At 44.5% G+C, this 19037-nt stretch overlaps 1 protein-coding gene across 10 annotated transcripts in view; it reads right to left on the bottom strand.

Moving 5' to 3' along the window:
- cdk5rap2 (CDK5 regulatory subunit associated protein 2) overlaps positions 1-19037 on the bottom strand; it is a 72886-nt gene that overhangs the window by 42917 nt on the left and 10932 nt on the right. For all 10 annotated transcript variants that reach the window (XM_036976871.1, XM_036976880.1, XM_036976873.1 and 7 more), the window contains 17 exons: positions 16960-17036; positions 16372-16495; positions 15892-16064; positions 15296-15503; positions 10196-10330; positions 6066-6185; positions 5783-5875; positions 5218-5436; positions 4211-4381; positions 3198-3308; positions 2808-2945; positions 2356-2535; positions 1867-2061; positions 1518-1709; positions 1129-1261; positions 827-969; positions 200-316 (listed from right to left, as the gene is read on the bottom strand). In XM_036976871.1, the coding sequence (XP_036832766.1) occupies positions 200-316; positions 827-969; positions 1129-1261; positions 1518-1709; positions 1867-2061; positions 2356-2535; positions 2808-2945; positions 3198-3308; positions 4211-4381; positions 5218-5436; positions 5783-5875; positions 6066-6185; positions 10196-10330; positions 15296-15503; positions 15892-16064; positions 16372-16495; positions 16960-17036 (2529 nt within the window). The remainder of the gene's footprint in view (positions 1-199; positions 317-826; positions 970-1128; positions 1262-1517; positions 1710-1866; positions 2062-2355; positions 2536-2807; positions 2946-3197; positions 3309-4210; positions 4382-5217; positions 5437-5782; positions 5876-6065; positions 6186-10195; positions 10331-15295; positions 15504-15891; positions 16065-16371; positions 16496-16959; positions 17037-19037) is intronic.

The raw sequence follows: 19037 nt of genomic DNA, 5'->3' as shown, positions 1-19037 counted from the left end.
TATAACTGAGCCAAGCTCAAGAGGTAGCACAGGTGGTGATGGCCAAAATCAGTTCAAGGTCAGCCAGGTTAACCCTGTGCAAGCTACCTATGAAACCAGATGGCACCAGGTAACCTCCTGAGCCTGCTTGAGTGTGTGTATATGAGTGTCTGTGTAGATTAGTAGCCGTGTGTGAGGAGACCACTGGCCATCCACTCACGTTTATAATCTCGTCCTTGGTCTCCAGGGTGGTGGTGAGGGAGTCTATGCTGGCCGCCTGGCCCTCGATACGCCCCTCCAGCTCAGACAACACTGACTGGAGATCAGCCAGGGACATCTGGAACACAGGAGAACAATGGGATAGAATGAAGACATTGACCCAAGGTCCATTTTCTATTATCCACCTAATAGTCAGGATTTAGACTTGTGGAGGGTAATCTAATGATTCTGATCTGTACCCAGAGGTAATTTGTTTACCAAGAGCAAAGAAAAAAAACTATGTTAACGCAATGACAAACAAACAAAGGATCAAGAAAGTTAAAGTGAATCACTTTCTTATTCATCAGTCAAAAATAGTGTATTCTTTGACCAGAGTAAATGGGAAAGGGGGATACCTAGTCAGTTGCACAACTCAATGCAATCAACCGAAATGTGTCTTCCGCATTTAACCCGACTCCTCTGAATCAGAGGTCGGGTGGGGGTGCTTTAAATCGACACCCATGTCATCGGTGCCCGGGAAGCAGTTGTTGTTGGGGGTTAACTGCCTTGCTCAAGGGAGGAACGTCAGATTTTTTCCCCACCTTGCCGGCTCAGGGATTTGAATCAGCTGCAGTATGACTGTTCTCACCTTGAGCTCATTCTCCCTCTTCAGAGACTTGTTGAGAGCCTCAGTCTTCTGAGACAACTCCTTCTTCAGGATGACCACTGTCTTCTTGATGAGAGGGACCTTCTCCATGCTGTCTTCGTTGTTGTTCCTCTTGGAGCAGTCACCTACAGAGGGAACAAAACCAGTAGAGGACATTAGTGGGGTCAGGGTGTTGGTGGACAAAGACAGTTTGACAGTATGCACTTCGGCCAACTTCTGTTTTGTTCATTGGTATGTCAAACTGTTCAGCACAGCTTGCAGCTTTAAGAGGTAAAGCCTCTCACCTTCCCTCTCCTCCAGTCTCTCCTGCAGCAACTGGATGGTCTGTCTGAGCTCCAGCACCTGGGACGGTGCAGGTTCCTTCTGCCTCAACTCAGCCAGGAACTGGTCCCTCTCCCGGCCGCGCTCCAGAAGTTTCTGGCAGAGGAAATCAAAAGCTAAACACACCGGCTCTCATAACCTTGCCATTAACTTTATTCAACGTTGTTCTACCAAGACAAATCAAGGATGGCCAATGTGCAGGTTTTGTTCAAGCCCAACATTAACAAAACAATCTGGGCAGGAGCAAAATGCTGCACATATTGTAGCCAGCCATGATTTAAATCCTAAACTATCAAAAACACAAAATAGTAGTGTACTCTGCACCTATCCAAATAACTCTGTTCAAACTCACAATGATAATGGATTCCTTCTCGGTCAGCAGGGCCCTGAGCTTGGCCATCTCTAGGTAACCCTCCTGTGTTACAGTGGAACTAAGTTTCTCAGCGGAGGCCAGCTGCTGCTGCCGGGTACACAGCTGTCGCCTCAGCTCCTCGATCTCCTGGATGCGCTCAGACAGTGTCCTGTTATAGTGCTCCGCTGACTCCTGGAGGGAGCGAAAACATGGTCATAAACACTAACCCTCCTGTAAAAATATTACAAGGTTAAGACAAATAGAATGTGAGTGTGGATGTTGTTAGACAGAGACTTTCTCATCACAATAAATCAACCAGTAAAGGTGCCTCCAGTGTGCATGTGTGTACCTTGAGAAGCTGGTCCTTGCTGCCGATTGTGGCCAGCAGGCCCTCCACGGCGCTCTCGTTGTCCGCCACCAGCCTCTCACGGGCCTTGACCGCGTCCACCAGCATGGCCTCTGCCACCTTTAACCTCTGACCCATCTGTTCTGCAAGGTCACGGGCCTGAGACTGGGACTGGCTCAGCAGGGAACTTGCCATCGCCTACACACACAGACAGAGGCAGAGGAAGACCAAACAAAAGAAGAAGAGATTTGTTATTTGTCAATCTTTACTTATCCAACTTTATCCTTCTGGGATTAACCTCTTTTGCAAGATATACTAGGTCAATATTATATCAAATCAATATATCATTGAACGACAGCGTGTTTGGTGAATGATGTCACTGTTTTGTGAGTATTGATGCCTGTGTTAAAAGAGTCTTTATGTTCAGGTAATATTTTGTGAGTGTCAGCTAGTAATACATGGGATTTACTTTCTCCTTATGTGTCTTCCTACCTCCATGTCCTTGGTCTTGCCCTCCAGGGACAGCTGCAGCTGACTGATGATGGAGTCCTTCTCCCTGCAGGCTCGGTTCAGGTTGTCCTCCACATCCTGCTTGGCACGCTGCAAGTTCTTCATAGTGTTGGCAAGGTGCTGCAGCTCCACGTCCTTCTCCTTGATCAACGCGTCAAAACTCTGCGGGGAGCAATGGAGAGTGAGAGACCAGTGTTGTAGACTCTCCATTCAACAGGATGTTTACCCTAGCAGTCCTTGCAACAACTCCACATAAGAGGTAGTGTGTGACTTCATTAAATATGATATGCAGGGTTGGTGTCAATTCCATTTCAATTCAGTAAGTAAATTGAAAATCCAATTCTCCTCAATGAAAAGCAATGAGGGAAATTGGAGGAGTTGACATTTTTGTTGACTAACTAAACTGACTGAATGGGGTGATCATGGTCCATTACGTTGATGGTGTCCTCATTGTGAGACAGCAGGTTGTTGAGTCTCTCCAGGTCCCTCTCCTTCTCCCTGAGTGACAGACGCAGCTGGTGGATCTCGTTGTCTTTCTCTTCTAGCGCTGAAAACTTCTCATCCAGCGCTTGCTGTGGAGGAGCCATACGGAATATTGAAATTAAAAGACCAAAGGCATACAATGATCATCAGATCAGAGCGAGAGAGAAAGATCGACATCCTGTTCGTGACGATCTTCATTTTTAATGACGTTGTTCATTAAATCATTTCATTTCCAAAGTATACTTTGGCAATATGTACATTTTTACATCATGCCAATAAAGCAATTGAACAGAGAGAGCGAGAGAAATATTTTACATTTCAAACATTGATAGAAAGCCCACCTCCAGAGCCTTTTCTTTTTCTTTCAGTCGTTCTCGCAGCTTTGACAGCATGGTGTCGCTTTCCTCAGGACTTCTGCTCTGCTCTATGTCTCTCATCATGTTCATGTATTCCTGATAGAGGGAGAATAGAGAGAGAGAGACGAGGCAGACAGAGAAAAGAGGGAAAAAAGCAACAGCAAGAAAAAGATCGAATAGAGGGACAGAAAGAAAAAAAAGAGGGTAAGAACAAAGTTTTTCCCAGTTCCCGTGCTACATTTTAGTCATTTAGCAGACACCTCTTATCCAGTGACTTATAGTAGAGCGCATACATTTTCATATATACACACTACCGTTCAGAAGTTTGGGGTCACTTAAAAATGTCCTTGTTTTGAAAGAAAAGCAAAAAAAAAATTACCATTAAAATATCATCAACTTGATCAGAAATACAGTGTAGAGATTGTTAATGTTGTAAATGATTCTTGTAGCAAAAAACGGCAGTTTTTTTTATGAAATATGTACATAGGCCCATTATCAGCAACTATCACTTCTGTGTTCCAATGGTACATTGTGTTAGCTAATCCAAGTTTAGCATTTTAAAAGGATAATTGATCATTAGAAAACCCTTTTGCATTATGTTAGCACAGCTGAAAACTGCTGTGCTGATTAAAATAAGTAATAAAACTGGCATTTTTTAGACTAGTTGAGTATCTGAAGCATCAGCGTTTCTGGGTTCGATTATAGGCTCAAAATGGCCAGAAACAAAATCTTTCGTCAGTCTATTCTTGTTCTGAGAAATGAAGACTATTCCATGTGAGAAAATGCCAAGAAACTGAAGATCTCATACAACGCTGTGTACTACTCCCTTCACAGAATTGCTAGTATGGTGCTAGTACACCATATTTACCTAGTTCCATAGAAAAGGAATATATAGAACAGGCCTCAATAATTGCTAGTGTTTGATACTCTAAGCCCCCTTCTATAGATTATATTTCTATGGTTTCACTTTTAGTTTCTCGAGCTCTCAGACTATCTACCTGTAGCTGCTGCTCCTTGTCGGCCAGGCAGGTGGTAAGGCGCTGGATGGTGACCTCGTGACTCTGCAGCCTCCTCTTTGTCTGCTCCAGCTGCTCCTGGTACTGCTGCTCCAGACTGCTTTCCCTCTCGCCCAGCTCCCCGTTAAGCTTCTTTAGCTGGTTCTGCATCTCCTGCATGGCGTAGATAGTTTACCCAGTAAGCACAATACATTGAAAATACGTCTTTTCAACGTCTTCTCAACCAAAAAGGGTCAAGAGTTCATTCCTGGTTGGGTCATGTGGTTTAACAAAAGCCCAGAAAATAAGTTGCCCTCAACTTTAGGGAAAATGGATGGCTTTGGGGAATATATTCTGCATTCTATTATGCGCGGGTAAAACAACGTAGTTACATGGTAGTAAAATGGGTTAAATAGGACAGCTTTTATACCTGCTCCCAGCTTGCCCATTGCCAATATCAAAGCTTTCCACACAACGAAGTAGACCTGGGCAATATGGCCAAAATATCATATCACAGTATTTTCTCATTTTTGACACTTCTGAATAACAAAAGTTATAAATATGCTTCATGGGTAGGGCATGATCCTAGGATGGCAACAAATGAATCCTAAGTGCTTTTATTAAATGGGCTTTCTCCATTCTGATTGCATTGCTTTATACTGTTCAACCAAACTTCAACCAAAAATAATAGGACAAAACTGACAGTGGTCTTATTTGTAGAACATTGCATAGGAATCAAAATCCTATTTTGTAGCCTCTAACTCTGGTACTTGTAATTCCAACACTCACTTCCAGCATTCTAATACATTTCTTAATTTCCTTCATTCATTTGTTATTATTTACCCACTGCTACAAATCACAATAAAATCTCAGTTTCGAATCGCAAAACGGATAGAATCTTGAGAAACACATTAGATATATTATCAGCACCTAAGTATCGTGATAATACCATATCGTTAGGTCCCTGGCAATTCCCAGGAAAACAATAGATATTCCTCCTGTGGCCTTACATTGAGAGCTTTGTCCCCCTTCTTCCTCTGCTGCTGCAGCTCCTCTAGCTCCTGCTCCAGCTGCTCCTTGGCCTGCTGCAGATCAGCCAGCTCCTGCTCCCTCCTGCCCAGGGAGCGCTGCAGCTTCTGCGCCTCCAGCCGCTTGGTGTGGTGCTCGCCCTGGAGCTGGGACAGCTCCGCCTGCTTCTCCATCAGCAGAGATTGGTGCTCTTCCGCACCCTGGAGGGAAAGCATGAATATGGATAGAGTTAGAGAAGCAGGAGACTTATTTTTGTATTTTGAGTGCATGTGTGTGCAACCCAGAAGTCTGTATTGATGTGACCTCTGGCAAACACGCACAGATAGACATTACAGCCCTAAAGCAGAGTAGATACACACACTGCAGCTGCCTGCCAGATCTCACAATACCTTAAACGGTGTTTAGCGAATAATATCACATGACATAGCACTTCCATGCGCCGACTGCGCAGTGAATGACGTAGCACACAGCCATTGGTTGATGCATGCAGCGTGACTGATGTATTGGGCCTGGAACGCAGCCAATGCTGTGTCTGATCTGACTTGCCTGGTATTTCTGGAGCTGGGCTTTGTGCGCTGCCTCCCTGGCTTTGGCTAATGCCTCGTCCCTGTCCTCAATCTCATGGCACAGCTCTTCAATCTGGAACACACAGACAGAGACAGACGTGTTGGTGTGACAATGTTACATAAGCCCTCAGTCTGCGCAGCATATGAGCATATGAGGCGATATATTTTTTAGTTGGCAACAATAGTTGATTACATCAGTATTTTATCAAATGAGGTTATCATCAAAATGTATTACAGTGTGAATATTATGTAATCAACCGCACCTCTTTTTCCTTTTCTTTGAGCACAAGACTGAGTCCCTGGATGGTTTTGTCTCGTTTCAGAGCGTTCTTCTTCTCCGAGCCCAACTCGTTCTCAGTCTCCTCCAACTTACCAGACAGTACCTGTTAAAAAAAAAAAATAACAAGTGGTCACTTGTGGTCCTCTATAGCTAAGGTCGTGAGAGAATGGCACTTGTGGTCCTCTATAGCTAAGGGCGTGAGAGAATGGCACTTGTGGTCCTCTATAGCTAAGGGCGTGAGAGAATGGCACTTGTGGTCCTCTATAGCTAAGGGCGTGAGAGAATGGCACTTGTGGTCCTCTATAGCTAAGGGCGTGAGAGAATGGCACTTGTGGTCCTCTATAGCTAAGGGCGTGAGAGAATGGCACTTGTGGTCCTCTATAGCTAAGGGCGTGAGAGAATGGCACTTGCTTCGCCAAGATTCTGGGTTTGATTCCCAGGGCCACTCATATGTAAAATGTATGCACACATGACTGACAGTCCCTTTAGATAAAAGCATCTGCTAAACTGCATATAATTAAGTAGCCAAAACAAGAGACAGTAAATTCATCTTCCTCCAACATGTTCGATTAATCACAATGGTACATTTTGAATCCACCCTAAAAATGTGCTCCTACCCCATAGCCATTTCTGTAGAACATGAAAGGATAGCCTAGCTGTATTCATTTCAAAATAGTGAAAATTCCATGATGAAAACATTTACCGGTATGTATGTATATTTTCACTATTATTCTACACTGTAGAAAATATTTTAAAAATTAAGAAAAACCATGGAATGCGTAGGGGGGTCCAAACATTTGACTAGTACTGTGTGTGTGTGTGTGTAGAGAGAGAGAGAGATATCTATATCTCTACACACACACACAGATATATATATATACACATACATACACACACACACACACACACACACACACACACACAGCTCAAAAAAATAAAGGGAACACTTAAACAACACAATGTAACTCCAAGTCAATCACACTTCTGTGAAATCAAACTGTCCACTTAGGAAGCAACACTGATTGACTATACATTTCACATGCTGTTGTGCAAATGGAATAGACAACAGGTGGAAATTATAGGCAATTAGCAAGACACCCCCAATAAAGGAGTGGTTCTGCAGGTGGGGACCACAGACCACTTCTCAGTTCCTATGCTTCCTGGCTGATGTTTTGGTCACTTTTGAATGCTGGCGGTGCTTTCACTCTAGTGGTAGCGTGAGACGGAGTCTACAACCCACACAAGTGGCTCAGGTAGTGCAGCTCATCCAGGATGGCACATCAATGCAAGCTGTGGCAAGAAGGTTTGCTGTGTTTGTCAGCGTAGTGTCCAGAGCATGGAGGCGCTACCAGGAGACAGGCCAGTACATCAGGAGACGTGGAGGAGGCCGTAGGAGGGCAACAACCCAGCAGACGCTACCTCCGCCTTTGTGCAAGGAGGAGCACTGCCAGAGCCCTGCAAAATGACCTCCAGCAGGCCACAAATGTGCATGTGTCTGCTCAAACGGTCAGAAACAGACTCCATGAGGGTGGTATGAGGATCCGACGTCCACAGGTGGGGGTTGTGCTTACAGACCAACACCGTGCAGGACGTTTGGCATTTGCCAGAGAACACCAAGATTGGCAAATTCGCCACTGGCGCCCTGTGCTCTTCACAGATGAAAGCAGGTTCACACTGAGCACATGTGACAGACGTGACAGTCTGGAGTCTGGAGACGCCGTGGAGAACGTTCTGCTACCTGCAACCTCCTCCAGCATGACCGGTTTGGCAGTGGGTCAGTCATGGTGTGGGGTGGCATTTCTATGGGGGGCCTCCATGTGCTCGCCAGAGGTAGCCTGACTGCCATTAGGTACCGAGATGAGATCCTCAGACCCCTTTGTGAGACCATATGCTGGTGCGGTTGGCCCTGGGTTCCTTCTAATGCAAGACAATGCTAGACCTCATGTGGCTGGAGTGTGTCAGCAGTTCCTGCAAGAGGAAGGCATTGATGCTATGGACTGGCCCGTCCGTTCCCCAGACCTGAATCCAATTGAGCACATCTGGGACATCATGTCTCGCTCCAGCCACCTCGCTCCAGCCACGTTGCACCACAGACTGTCCAGGAGTTGGCGGATGCTTTAGTCCAGGTCTGGGAGGAGATCCCTCAGGAGACCATCCGCCACCTCATCATGAGCATGCCCAGGCGTTGTAGGGAGGTCATACAGGCACGTGGAGGCCACACACACTACTGAGCCTCATTTTGACTTGTTTTAAGGACATTACATCAAAGTTGGATCAGCCTGTAGTGTGGTTTTCCACTTTAATTTTGAGTGTCACTCCAAATCCAGACCTCCTTGATGAATTTGATTTCCATTGATAATTTTTGTGTGATTTTGTTGTCGGCACATTCAAATATGTAAAGAAACAAGTATTTAATAAGATTATTTCATTCATTCAGATCTAGGATGTGTTATTTTAGTGTTCCCTTATTTTATATATATATATATATATTAGAGGTCGACCGATTATGATTTCAACGCCGATATAGATACTGATTATTGGAGGACCAAAAAAAGCCGATACCGATTAAATCGGACAATTTGATTTATTTATTTGTAATAATGACAATTACAACAATACTGAATTAACACTTATTTTAACTTAATATAATATATCAATAAAATCAATTTAGCCTCAAATAAATAATGAAACATGTTCAATTAAACATGTTCAATTTGGTTTAAATAATGCAAAAACAAAGTGTTGGAGAAGAAAGTAAAAGTGCAATATGTGCCATGTAAGAAAGCTAACGTTTCAGTTCCTTGCTCAGAACATGAGAACATATGAAAGCTGGTGGTTCCTTTTAACATGAGTCTTCAATATTCCCAGGTAAGAAGTTTAAGGTTGTAGTTATTATAGGAATTATAGGACTATTTCTCTCTACACCATTTGTATTTCATTAACCTTTGACTATTGGATGTTTTTATAGGCACTTGAGTATTGCCAGTGTAACAGTATAGCTTCCGTTCCTCTCCTCGCTCCTACCTGTGCTCGAACCAGGAACACATCGACAACAGCCACCCTCAAAGCAGCGTTACCCATGCAGAGCAAGGGGAACAATTACTCCAAGTCTCAGAGCGAATGACGTTTGAAACGCTATTAGCGCGCACACCGCTAACTAGCTAGCCATTTCACATCGGTTACACAAGCCTAATCTCGGGAGTTGATCAGCTTGAAGTCATAAACAGCGCAATGCTTGAAGCACTGGGAAGAGCTGCTGGAAAACACACAAAAGTGCTGTTTGAATGAATGCTTACAAGCCTGCTGCTGCCTACCACCGCTCAGACAGATATCAAATCATAGACTTAGTTATAATTATAATAACACACAGAAATACGAGCCTTTGGTCATTAATACGAGCCAGGCGGCCCAAACTGCTGCATATACCATGACTCTATTGCAAGAGAAGTGACACAATTTACCTAGTTAAAATAAATTCACGTTAGCATGCAATATTAACTAAATATGCAGGTTTAAAAATATATACTTCTGTGTATTGATTTTAAGAAAGGCATTGATGTTTATGGTTAGGTACACATTGGAGCAAGACTGTCCTTTTTCGTGAATACGCACCGCATCGATTATATGCAACGCAGGACATGCTAGATAAACTAGTAATATCATTAACCATGTGTAGTTAACTAGTGATTATGATTGATTGTTTTTTATAAGATAAGTTCAATGCTAGCTAGCAACTTACCTTGGCTTCTTACTGCAGTTGTGGAGTGCAATGTAAGGCAGGTGGTTAGAGTGTTGGACTAGTTAACCGTAAGTTTGCAAGATCGAATCCCCGAACTGACAAGGTAAAAATCTGTTGTTCTGCCCCTGAACAAGGCAGTTAAACCAACTGTTCCTAGGCCGTCATTGAAAATAAGAATGTTCTTAACTGACTTACCTAGTTAAATAAAGGTGTAGTAAAAAAAAATAAAAAATAAAATAAAAAACGGCAAAATCATGGCCCTAATTAAAATTGGCTATTCCGATTAATTGATCGACCTCTAATAAATATAATATATATATATCAAATAACAAAAACTATTTGCTACCCATTTTCTTCCCTCCCCCCCAAATCACCTTGTTGTTATTCTGGATGTCCTCCAGGGTCTTGGAGAGGTTCTGGTTCATTGCTCTGAACTGGTTCATCTCCTCATTCAGCTGCCTCTGGGCTGTCTCCAGCCTGCTCACCTCATTCAGCTGCTCAGTGAAACCCTGGGGAAGGGAAACAGAATTCTGGGAAATTAGTCAAAGAGAATGAGTTGGCTAAGAAAGGAAAATAGGACATCAAAGGGGAAGTAAAAACTGCCACAGGGGCAAAGAACACCTGTGAATCCCTTTTATTGATACATTTATTCACGTATACTTTATTTCCCATTATCAACAAAAATTGATCCTTTTACTGCGACGATATCCAACCTCACAACTGGTAGATCCTTTATAGTCAAATAACTATCCAAATTCAGTCTAAAGCTATATTTCCATGGCCTTCCAAGTTCTCTACAGAGGATCGGTCTGAGGTGAGAGGACTGGACTACCTCAGCTCTGAGAGGAATGTAACCATCATTAAACTCCTCTGTGAGGTCCTGGAGCGACTTCCACTCAGCCTCTCTCCGTCTGCGTCGGGCACCAGGGGTGATGCTGCATCCTGGGGGGAGTGGCTGTCCCACCCTGGGCTTCCTCCGCAGGACGGGGATGCGGCTCCCGGGGGTCCCTGGGATTGGTCGTCTGGGGATGGAGCGCAGCAGCTGCAGCAGGTCGGAGATTGGAGCCTGGGCTGGGGAATGCCCTCTCTGGTTTCTGGTGGTAGTATGGCCCACTGAAGGAGAGCATTCCCTCACTGATATCTTTGACTCTCTGCACGGTCTCTGTGACAGGGGGCCCAGGGGTTCTGTCTGATGAGGGTGGTCAGGGTTCAGGGACTGAAGCGAGGCTGAGCGGAACCTGGAACTGGGGGAGGAGAGGGTGCATTTGCGGTAGACCAGGTCCTGGTACATCATGCTCCGGGAGCGGAGCCCAGAGTTCTTCTCCGGGCAGGGATCCCCACCAGACTGCACCCTCTTGTGGGCTGAGCTTGACCGACCTGAGGCTCCCACTGGACCACCCAGGAGGTCCATACTCACAGAGCGCCTCACCCGCACATCCCCTCCATCTTCCTTCCTCTGCCCTTCTGACGTAAACTGATCTCCCCCGCACTCATCGGGACTTCCACCTTCAGAGGACCTCCAGAGGGGGGTCATAATGGTGCTCACCTCCCCCACGTCAGGCCTCTCCGGCAGGGGGTTGTGGCGTCCATAGACGTGGGCTACACACTGCTTCAGATTCTCTCTTTCCTGCTGCAACCGCTGCACTTGGGCAGCATGCTCCTCCTGCAGCCTGCCAATCTGTACGTCGCACTGCACTATGCGCTCCAGCGTGAACACGCACTTGCCGCACAGGAACTCGGATGCTTGGCCGTCGGGGTCGCGGTCGACCTGGCGCCCCAGCACGTGGGACAGGATGACCTGAAGCTGCCGTTTGCCTGACGGGTTGAAGATCCAGCGGCACTGGCTGCCAATGAGGCGTAATTTGCATACGCGGCATGGGTCCTTCATGGTGATGACTAGAGATGATGGTTCGGTCCAACAGAGAAACACACTCAGATAGGCTCTGTGTATAAACGCTCCAATCTTCCGCAGTCGTCACCTTGCCAGCCATGGCACAGAGAAAATGCTCTCTCCATTTCTGTGACAGGAACAGTGCAGTAAGCTCACAGTTCAGTCCAACACTCAAAAATGCTCCTTACAGACCCTAAACACAAAAAACTCTCCGCTTTCCCATGGTCGTCAGTCTGCCAGCCATGGCATACAGCAGACTCTCCCGCTCTGATTGAAGAGGAGAGACTGACAAAGCTCTTCCTGGTGAGAGCAGCGTAAGCGTTAAGCCCCATCTTCTAATCCCTCCTCCGCTGTCCCACACATTCAATCAGACCAAATCCCCTGGACTGGACCCGCGGTGATCTCCTGTGTTACGGCTGACTGCTGGCCTCGTAATCCAGCCCCATCTGAACCCAGGACTATCTACTCATCCTGGCTGCCCCAACAAGGACAGCAGGGCCTGGGCGGGCCCTAAGTCTACACAGGTGAGGTGACATTGACCAGGGGCTGGTTAAAGTGTGTTGGTCTCCTTGGCAAGGCTAAGGTAAATCTGATTTAAGATTAAGAGATGGCCTCACCTGGTCCTCAATGCCACCACCTGCCTCACCTCAGAAAACATGATAGAGCTACAGTGATGAACTGCCTGGCCCCTTAGACCTCTACGTATGTGGCTCTCTGATACACACTACTGACCTAACAACCCAGAGACTGGACTCTTTTTACCCAGCTTTACCCCTTTTACACCATGTAATCTGACAGACAGCCCAGACAGAATCCAATAGAAAGCAATAGGGGTTGTGGTTTTTAATATAAAGTTAGTCCATAAATAACCCTAAGGGCAACTCTCTCCTGCCGGGATGCTAATCCTGTATTAACACAGAAACCTGGGCCAAGAGAGCGGAGGAAAAATGGGCACTGACAGCTTCCCCTACTGTCTGACAGGACAAAATAATAATACTATATTTGTCCATCTTGCAGATGAAATCCATCTTTTGATCTGCTATCAACAGTGCTTAATTTGAGCCGGATCCTGACGGAATTTTGGACTGTTTCGTTCCGCAACCCATTTGCCAGGAGGCGGTACCTCTCGTGGCACGAAAAAGTATTCACCATATGCAATGTAAAAATTCTAATCACAGTTCATTCAATTTAGCCTCCTCTATAATTATCCTGCTCCCTAAAAAAATGTAATGTGAAAATAATTGATATTCTAACACTTGATTAGTGTTGGGCTGACCCGTGTTTATGGTTTGCACAACATTGTAGTCTAGAATGATATTAACTTCCTAGGATCTCTTTCTGCTCTAATAGACATGAGCCCGCAACTGATCTCTCCAGCGTTGCACTTCATCTATTTCCTTATAGAATCATAGCCGCGGGAAGGGTGCTGCAACTCCTCTGATAAATTGAAATACAATTGTCAAAAGTTATAGAATGACTGCTTTCCGTTCGGGAAAAGAAATGTAATAATTTGGAATACTACATCAGGAGTAGGCCTATAATTTAGCCACAGAGGATCAATAGCTTTTTCTTCTTCTTAGCCTAGCTGTGGATGGTGTGTAGTCCAATCACAAGGCATGCCTACAGCTGGGAACGCAAGGCAAATCTGTCAGCGAACGGCATGCAGCCAAAACAGGCCTTTCGCAATATTTCATATGCAATCGTAGGAAAACACCGGTTGGAAAGCAAATGGAAAGAAGAAGACTAATCTGACTGTAGGCTACCAAATATGTTATCAACTTGCAAATAGGCCTATTGATCAAACAGTATTGTTTACAAAGTAAAAAATAAGAGAGAGAGAGGCTCCTGGCACGAGCGCATCAGCCATCACCGTTGAGTGAGCTGTGCATCATTGGGTGAGTCAGTGAAACAGGAAAGCTTTATCAGGACTAATTTCCTCCTCATAAATGTACAATATCAGTCTTTCCACACACCTAGGCTAATGATGGGGGGAAAATTAATTCAGATGCCACGCGGTTACTCATCCCTGCACCTTAGAGGCCCCATGTACATAGATGTGGAACACTGGTCACTTTAACAACGTTCGCATACTGTTTTACCCAGCAGTAGTCAAGTCCATACTATTCAACTATTGCTGTACATACACTATCCACGTATTCTTCAGATATAGTATATATTCTATCCCCATACTGACAATACATCACACTTAATCTCCGGATTCCAACATTGCGCATCCTAATATATTTCTTAATTCCATTATTTTACTTTGGATTTGTGCGTATTATGTATTGATAGATATTACTGCACTGTTGGAGCTAGGAACACAAGCATCTAATTACACTCGCAATAACATCTGCTAAACATGCGTATGCAACAAATAACATTTGATTTAGGTAATTTAGCAGACGCTCTTATCCAGCGCGACTGACAGTCAGTGCATTTAACTTATTGTAGCTAGTTAAGACAACCATACATCCCAATAATTTTACATCATTTAGGTTAATAAAGTAGACAGATTCTAGCAGTAGATTATAGTGTTAGCTTGCAGATGGTTGAGAAGAATAGAACAGACATCTGACAACTCTACTTCTCTCCCTGGGGAACCAATGACGTCAGCTTCCTCTGTTGATGGCAACTTCTATAAACTACAAAGCTCTTGCCTGCCGCAACAAAGCAGAACAGACACAGAGAAACCAACAGAAACCAACAGCACTGTAAAGAACATAAGAGGAGGTATACGGATGTAAAAAGGGCAACACAATAGACAATTTCAGAATGCATTTCCTCTCATGGAGCAGATTCAGAGTCAAACCGCCTGACAGATTGTGTCTGTTCCATGTCACACACAGAGAGATATATGGCCAGAGGACATATGTGTGAGTGTGCGTACACTTGAATTACATGAATGCAGGAGACAGCTAAGAGAGGGTAGCTAATGCCTGGTGGGCACACCGTGACCTGTCACTAAATAAAAGAGCCGCCACAGAATTGCCCAACAAAACAGACAATCACAAGCAAGTACACTCTAGTTGGACACTCAGAGGTCAGAGAAGTCTAATACGCATTAGTGTATGCACTGTCAGACACTATGGGAAGATGTCCCCACGTCCTGTCTCCTCTCTCCCCCTTCTCAAAACCCATTGGAGGAAAAGGTCAGAGGGGAGGGACCACTGGCTTTCTCATCCAATGGGTTTTGAGAAGGAGATGAGGAAGAAGATGCGAGGGGTATGCATTATTTAGATCTTCCCCATGGTCCCATTCAGAAACTACCTCAACCGGCTCCTACCCCCTTTGGCACTCGTTCTGAGAGTCTGGCTCCTTCTCAATACATATTTTCTTGATTCCTGGCACTCTCTCTCTCCTCACTTTGTTCTCAAAATGCACTGGAGCAGGAGGGAATGGACCTTGGGCTTTTTCCTCCAATACGGTCAAGAAGGAGCCTAGGCAATACTGGATGGGAAGGAATCATAGATTCCGGGGTGGTCTGTCATCACATGATGTAAGAGGGTAAAGTTGGTAGACTGAGATATTAAGCTGATATGCGTTAGGCAATATGGTGACAGAAATCAAGAAAAAAAAACACCTGATGGTCCTTCTCCGTCCTGCCCTTCTCGCGGCCCAGCTCAGCCCTCAGAGTCTGCAGTTCCTGGTCTTTCTGGCCAATAAGAGCAGAGAGTTGTAGGGTGTGCTCTGTGGTTGGTGTGTCCGTCCCGTGGTCTCTGCCAGTACTTTGTAGCTGTTGGATCACAGCTTCCTGGTTCATCACAGATATCCTCAGTTGATCTATGACACTGGAGGGACAAAAAGTAGGCTACGTTGTGTTACATTATCAAAAACATTTATCCCCATTATAAACAAAAGACATATTGTCCTTACATTTAGGTGCCATTGGATAACACAAAAGTATTAGGTTTCATACTCAAGGCAGGTGAAATGGAAGAGACAGAGGAAATCAGAGCTACATAATCATCTAATTTCTCCATGATCAACATGTTGGTGTCAGTGTAGAATATCACAGCAGATATTACATTAAAAGTACATGGGCTGCAATTGAAATGGAACCCTATTCCCTATATAGTAAACTACTTTTGAACGGCACCGTATAGGGAATAGGGAGCCATTTTGGACACAGCCGAGGTTTTACACTTTGTTGAAAACCCCCTTTGTATCGGTCCTTACCTGTTTTTCTCCTGTAGAGCCTGCTGCAGGTCGTGGCTGGGAACATGGATGGGGGTGAAGGTTCCCGACGGGCCCAGGGCCAAGAGCTGCTTCTCCATACCAATGCTTCTCACCTTCTCCTGCTCAGCAATGGCGGCCATCTTGTCGACTTCCTTCTCGGCCGCTCTCAGACCCTGACATGGAAGAGAAAATTGATGGGAATGTTCCAAGACTAGTCACTGACCTTTTCCAATAATGTGCCTTTTCATTATCACCTAACTTTGACTAAAGTATCTTAGACACATGGTAAGACCAGTGGAGGCTGCTGAGGGGAGGACGGCTCATAATAATGGCTGGAACGGAGCAAATGGAAACCATGTGTTTGATATATTTGATACCATTCCGCTGATTCCGCCATTACCACAAGCCCGTCCTCCCCAATGAAGGTGCTCTGTATACAGTGTTCATATTAGTGCAGTAATGCCGTAGCCCAGTGCTCACCTGCTCCAGCTCAGCGATGCGCTTGTTGAGAGTGTCTCGGAGTGCATCCATCTCTCTGTGGGCTCGCTCTCTCACACGCAGGGAGTCACCAGACTCTCTACCTGCCAGGCTCTCCAACGCTTTCCTGATAACAAGACAGGAGTGATCAAAGTTTATTTATTTATTATTTGGATTTTCAATAGTTGACAGAATAAACTAAAGTTATTTGACAAGTAAAGGGCAAAAATACACAACTGGCCCCCTAACACACACTTGGATCAATGACAGTCAGTTTAGTTTACCAACTAATGAACTAGTGATTAATCAAAGAGTGAAAAGTGAGTCAGGACTATTGATGACTGAAATGACAGTCAGCCGCAGTCTGTACTCACAGACCGATGGCGTCAGCCGCAGTCTGTACTCACAGACCGATGGCGTCAGCCGCAGTCTGTACTCACAGACCGATGGCGTCAGCCGCAGTCTGTACTCACAGACCGATGGCGTCAGCCGCAGTCTGTACTCACAGACCGATGGCGTCAGCCGCAGTCTGTACTCACAGAGATAGCATCAGTTGTCAGTACTCAAACAGTATCAGTAGGCTGTACTTACGATGCAGACACCAGTAGCTCATGCTTCTCTGCCAGATCTCTCTTCATAGACTCCACCTCCACCTTCAGCTCAATGTTCTGAGGAGGACAATCATTCAGTCAAATTCCATTCACTTTAACACAGATATTTTACATGGAGAAACCTGGCACACCGTAGCTTAGCTCCAATAGTTCATTCCTGCATTGTATTTTGTTTGGAGTGGTTCCTAAAGCACTCCAAGTATGGTCTGAGAATAAGTTGAGTATGGTCCTCAACTGCATACTTCAACAATGTAATTCGCTTTGGCACTGGAAGCTATGTGTTCATATCGTAACAATGAGTAGGTGTGTACTCAATTGCAGGCGGATCATCGTAAAATATAATACAGAAATAAAATAAGACAATATTTTTCTATGACGAAGACAACAGACTTGTCTCTGAGATCAGTAGACTGAGATCAGTAGATCAGTGAGATATGTCAGTTGTGCATTTAGTAAAGTAGTGAAACTGGTCTGAGATCAGTGGGCTAAATGTAAGACACCAGGTTCTCCAAAGGATTTTTAAACAAGGTGGTGCTGCTGGTGCGTACGGCAGTGGGAGACCCACAAGGTGGAGCAGCGCCACTCTTACATTCTTTGGAGAGAACCCTAAGACATGGTAGATGAGTATTTAGTAAAGTAGTGAGACTGGTCTGAGATCAGTGGGCTAAACTCTGGTGGGGGTTAGCTGTGTTTTTGGGTGGAACTAGGGCTGGAAGATATGGACAAAATATCATATCAATATTTTTCACATTTTTGACAGTATTTGATGACATTTTATGTTTTGGAATAATAAAAAAAGTTCTAAAATATGCTTTCCAAGTAGTTCATGACCCCAGGGTGGCAACACACACATTATAGGCTTTCTCCATTTATACTGTTCAATCCAACTCCAAACAAAAGTAATGGCCAGCATTTACCTGTACTTTTATTATCATTTCGACACTGTGCCACGCAGTATGATGAGGCAAAATAATCTAGGCCTAGTTCATTTGTGAACTGTTGGAGTCATGATATATAATGACTATTCTAATTCTATAGATGGAATATAGTGGGCAGCACAGGAGGTTGGTGGCACTTTAATTGGAGAGGGCAGCCTTTTGGTAAGTGGAATGAGCGGAGTAAGTGGAATGGTATCAAATATGTCAAAACATGGTTTCCTTGTGTTTGATGCCATTCCATTTGCTCCGTTCCAGCAATTATTCATGACTCTATTCATATCCCCGGAGAAAAAGCAGCCATCCTTCCCTCAGCAGCCTCCACTGGTGGGCAGCACCTTGAATGCATTGTTGTTTGACACGACAACAAATTAATATATCACGGAGGAATTATTGACAGGGTAGGAACCAGTGTTGATCAGAGAGCGTGAATCTAGTTGCACATTTGAATTCACGGGCAATAAAGATAAAAGATAAAACACCATGTTAAAAACTTATTACACATTAGGAATGTGACAAAAATAGCTTTTTACCACCTGAAACACTGCCATGCTTTGATTACAAGCAGGCTTGACTACTGTAATGCTCTCCTGTCTGGTCTACCCAAGAAAGCTATTGGTCAACTGCAAAACATTCAGAATGCTTAAGCACAGGTACTGACCAGGACCAGACAAAGAGCACACATTACACCGATTTTAAGGTCTCCTCACGGGATGCCTATGAGTTTAAGAATTCATTTGGAGATTATTCTATTGTTTTTTAAAACAATCCACAATTGTGCACACCAATACATGTCAGACATGCTTTTAAGTGATGGACCCAGTAGGTCCCTCAAGTCCCCTGGCACAAAGTCTAGGACCAAGAGGCATGGCAAGGTAGCCTTTATGCCCCAGCCTCTGGAATAGCCTGTCAGAGAACCTGAGGGGGGCAGACCCCGTGGATATATTAAAGAGAGATAAAACAAATATGTTTTAAGATCTTTGCTTTTCCTTAGGGCACTTTTTAGTTGTTTAGTTTGTATTGTTCTTTATTTGTTTTATCTTATGTTTGTTGTGTAGTAAATATTTCAGATTTTTTTTTTTTTTTTTGTTTATTAGTTTTTCCTGTAAAGCACATTCCATGT

Source organism: Oncorhynchus mykiss, chromosome 5 (genome assembly GCF_013265735.2).
Source record: "Oncorhynchus mykiss isolate Arlee chromosome 5, USDA_OmykA_1.1, whole genome shotgun sequence".
Lineage (NCBI taxonomy): Eukaryota > Metazoa > Chordata > Actinopteri > Salmoniformes > Salmonidae > Oncorhynchus > Oncorhynchus mykiss.
This window is presented reverse-complemented; position numbering and strand designations above follow the sequence as displayed.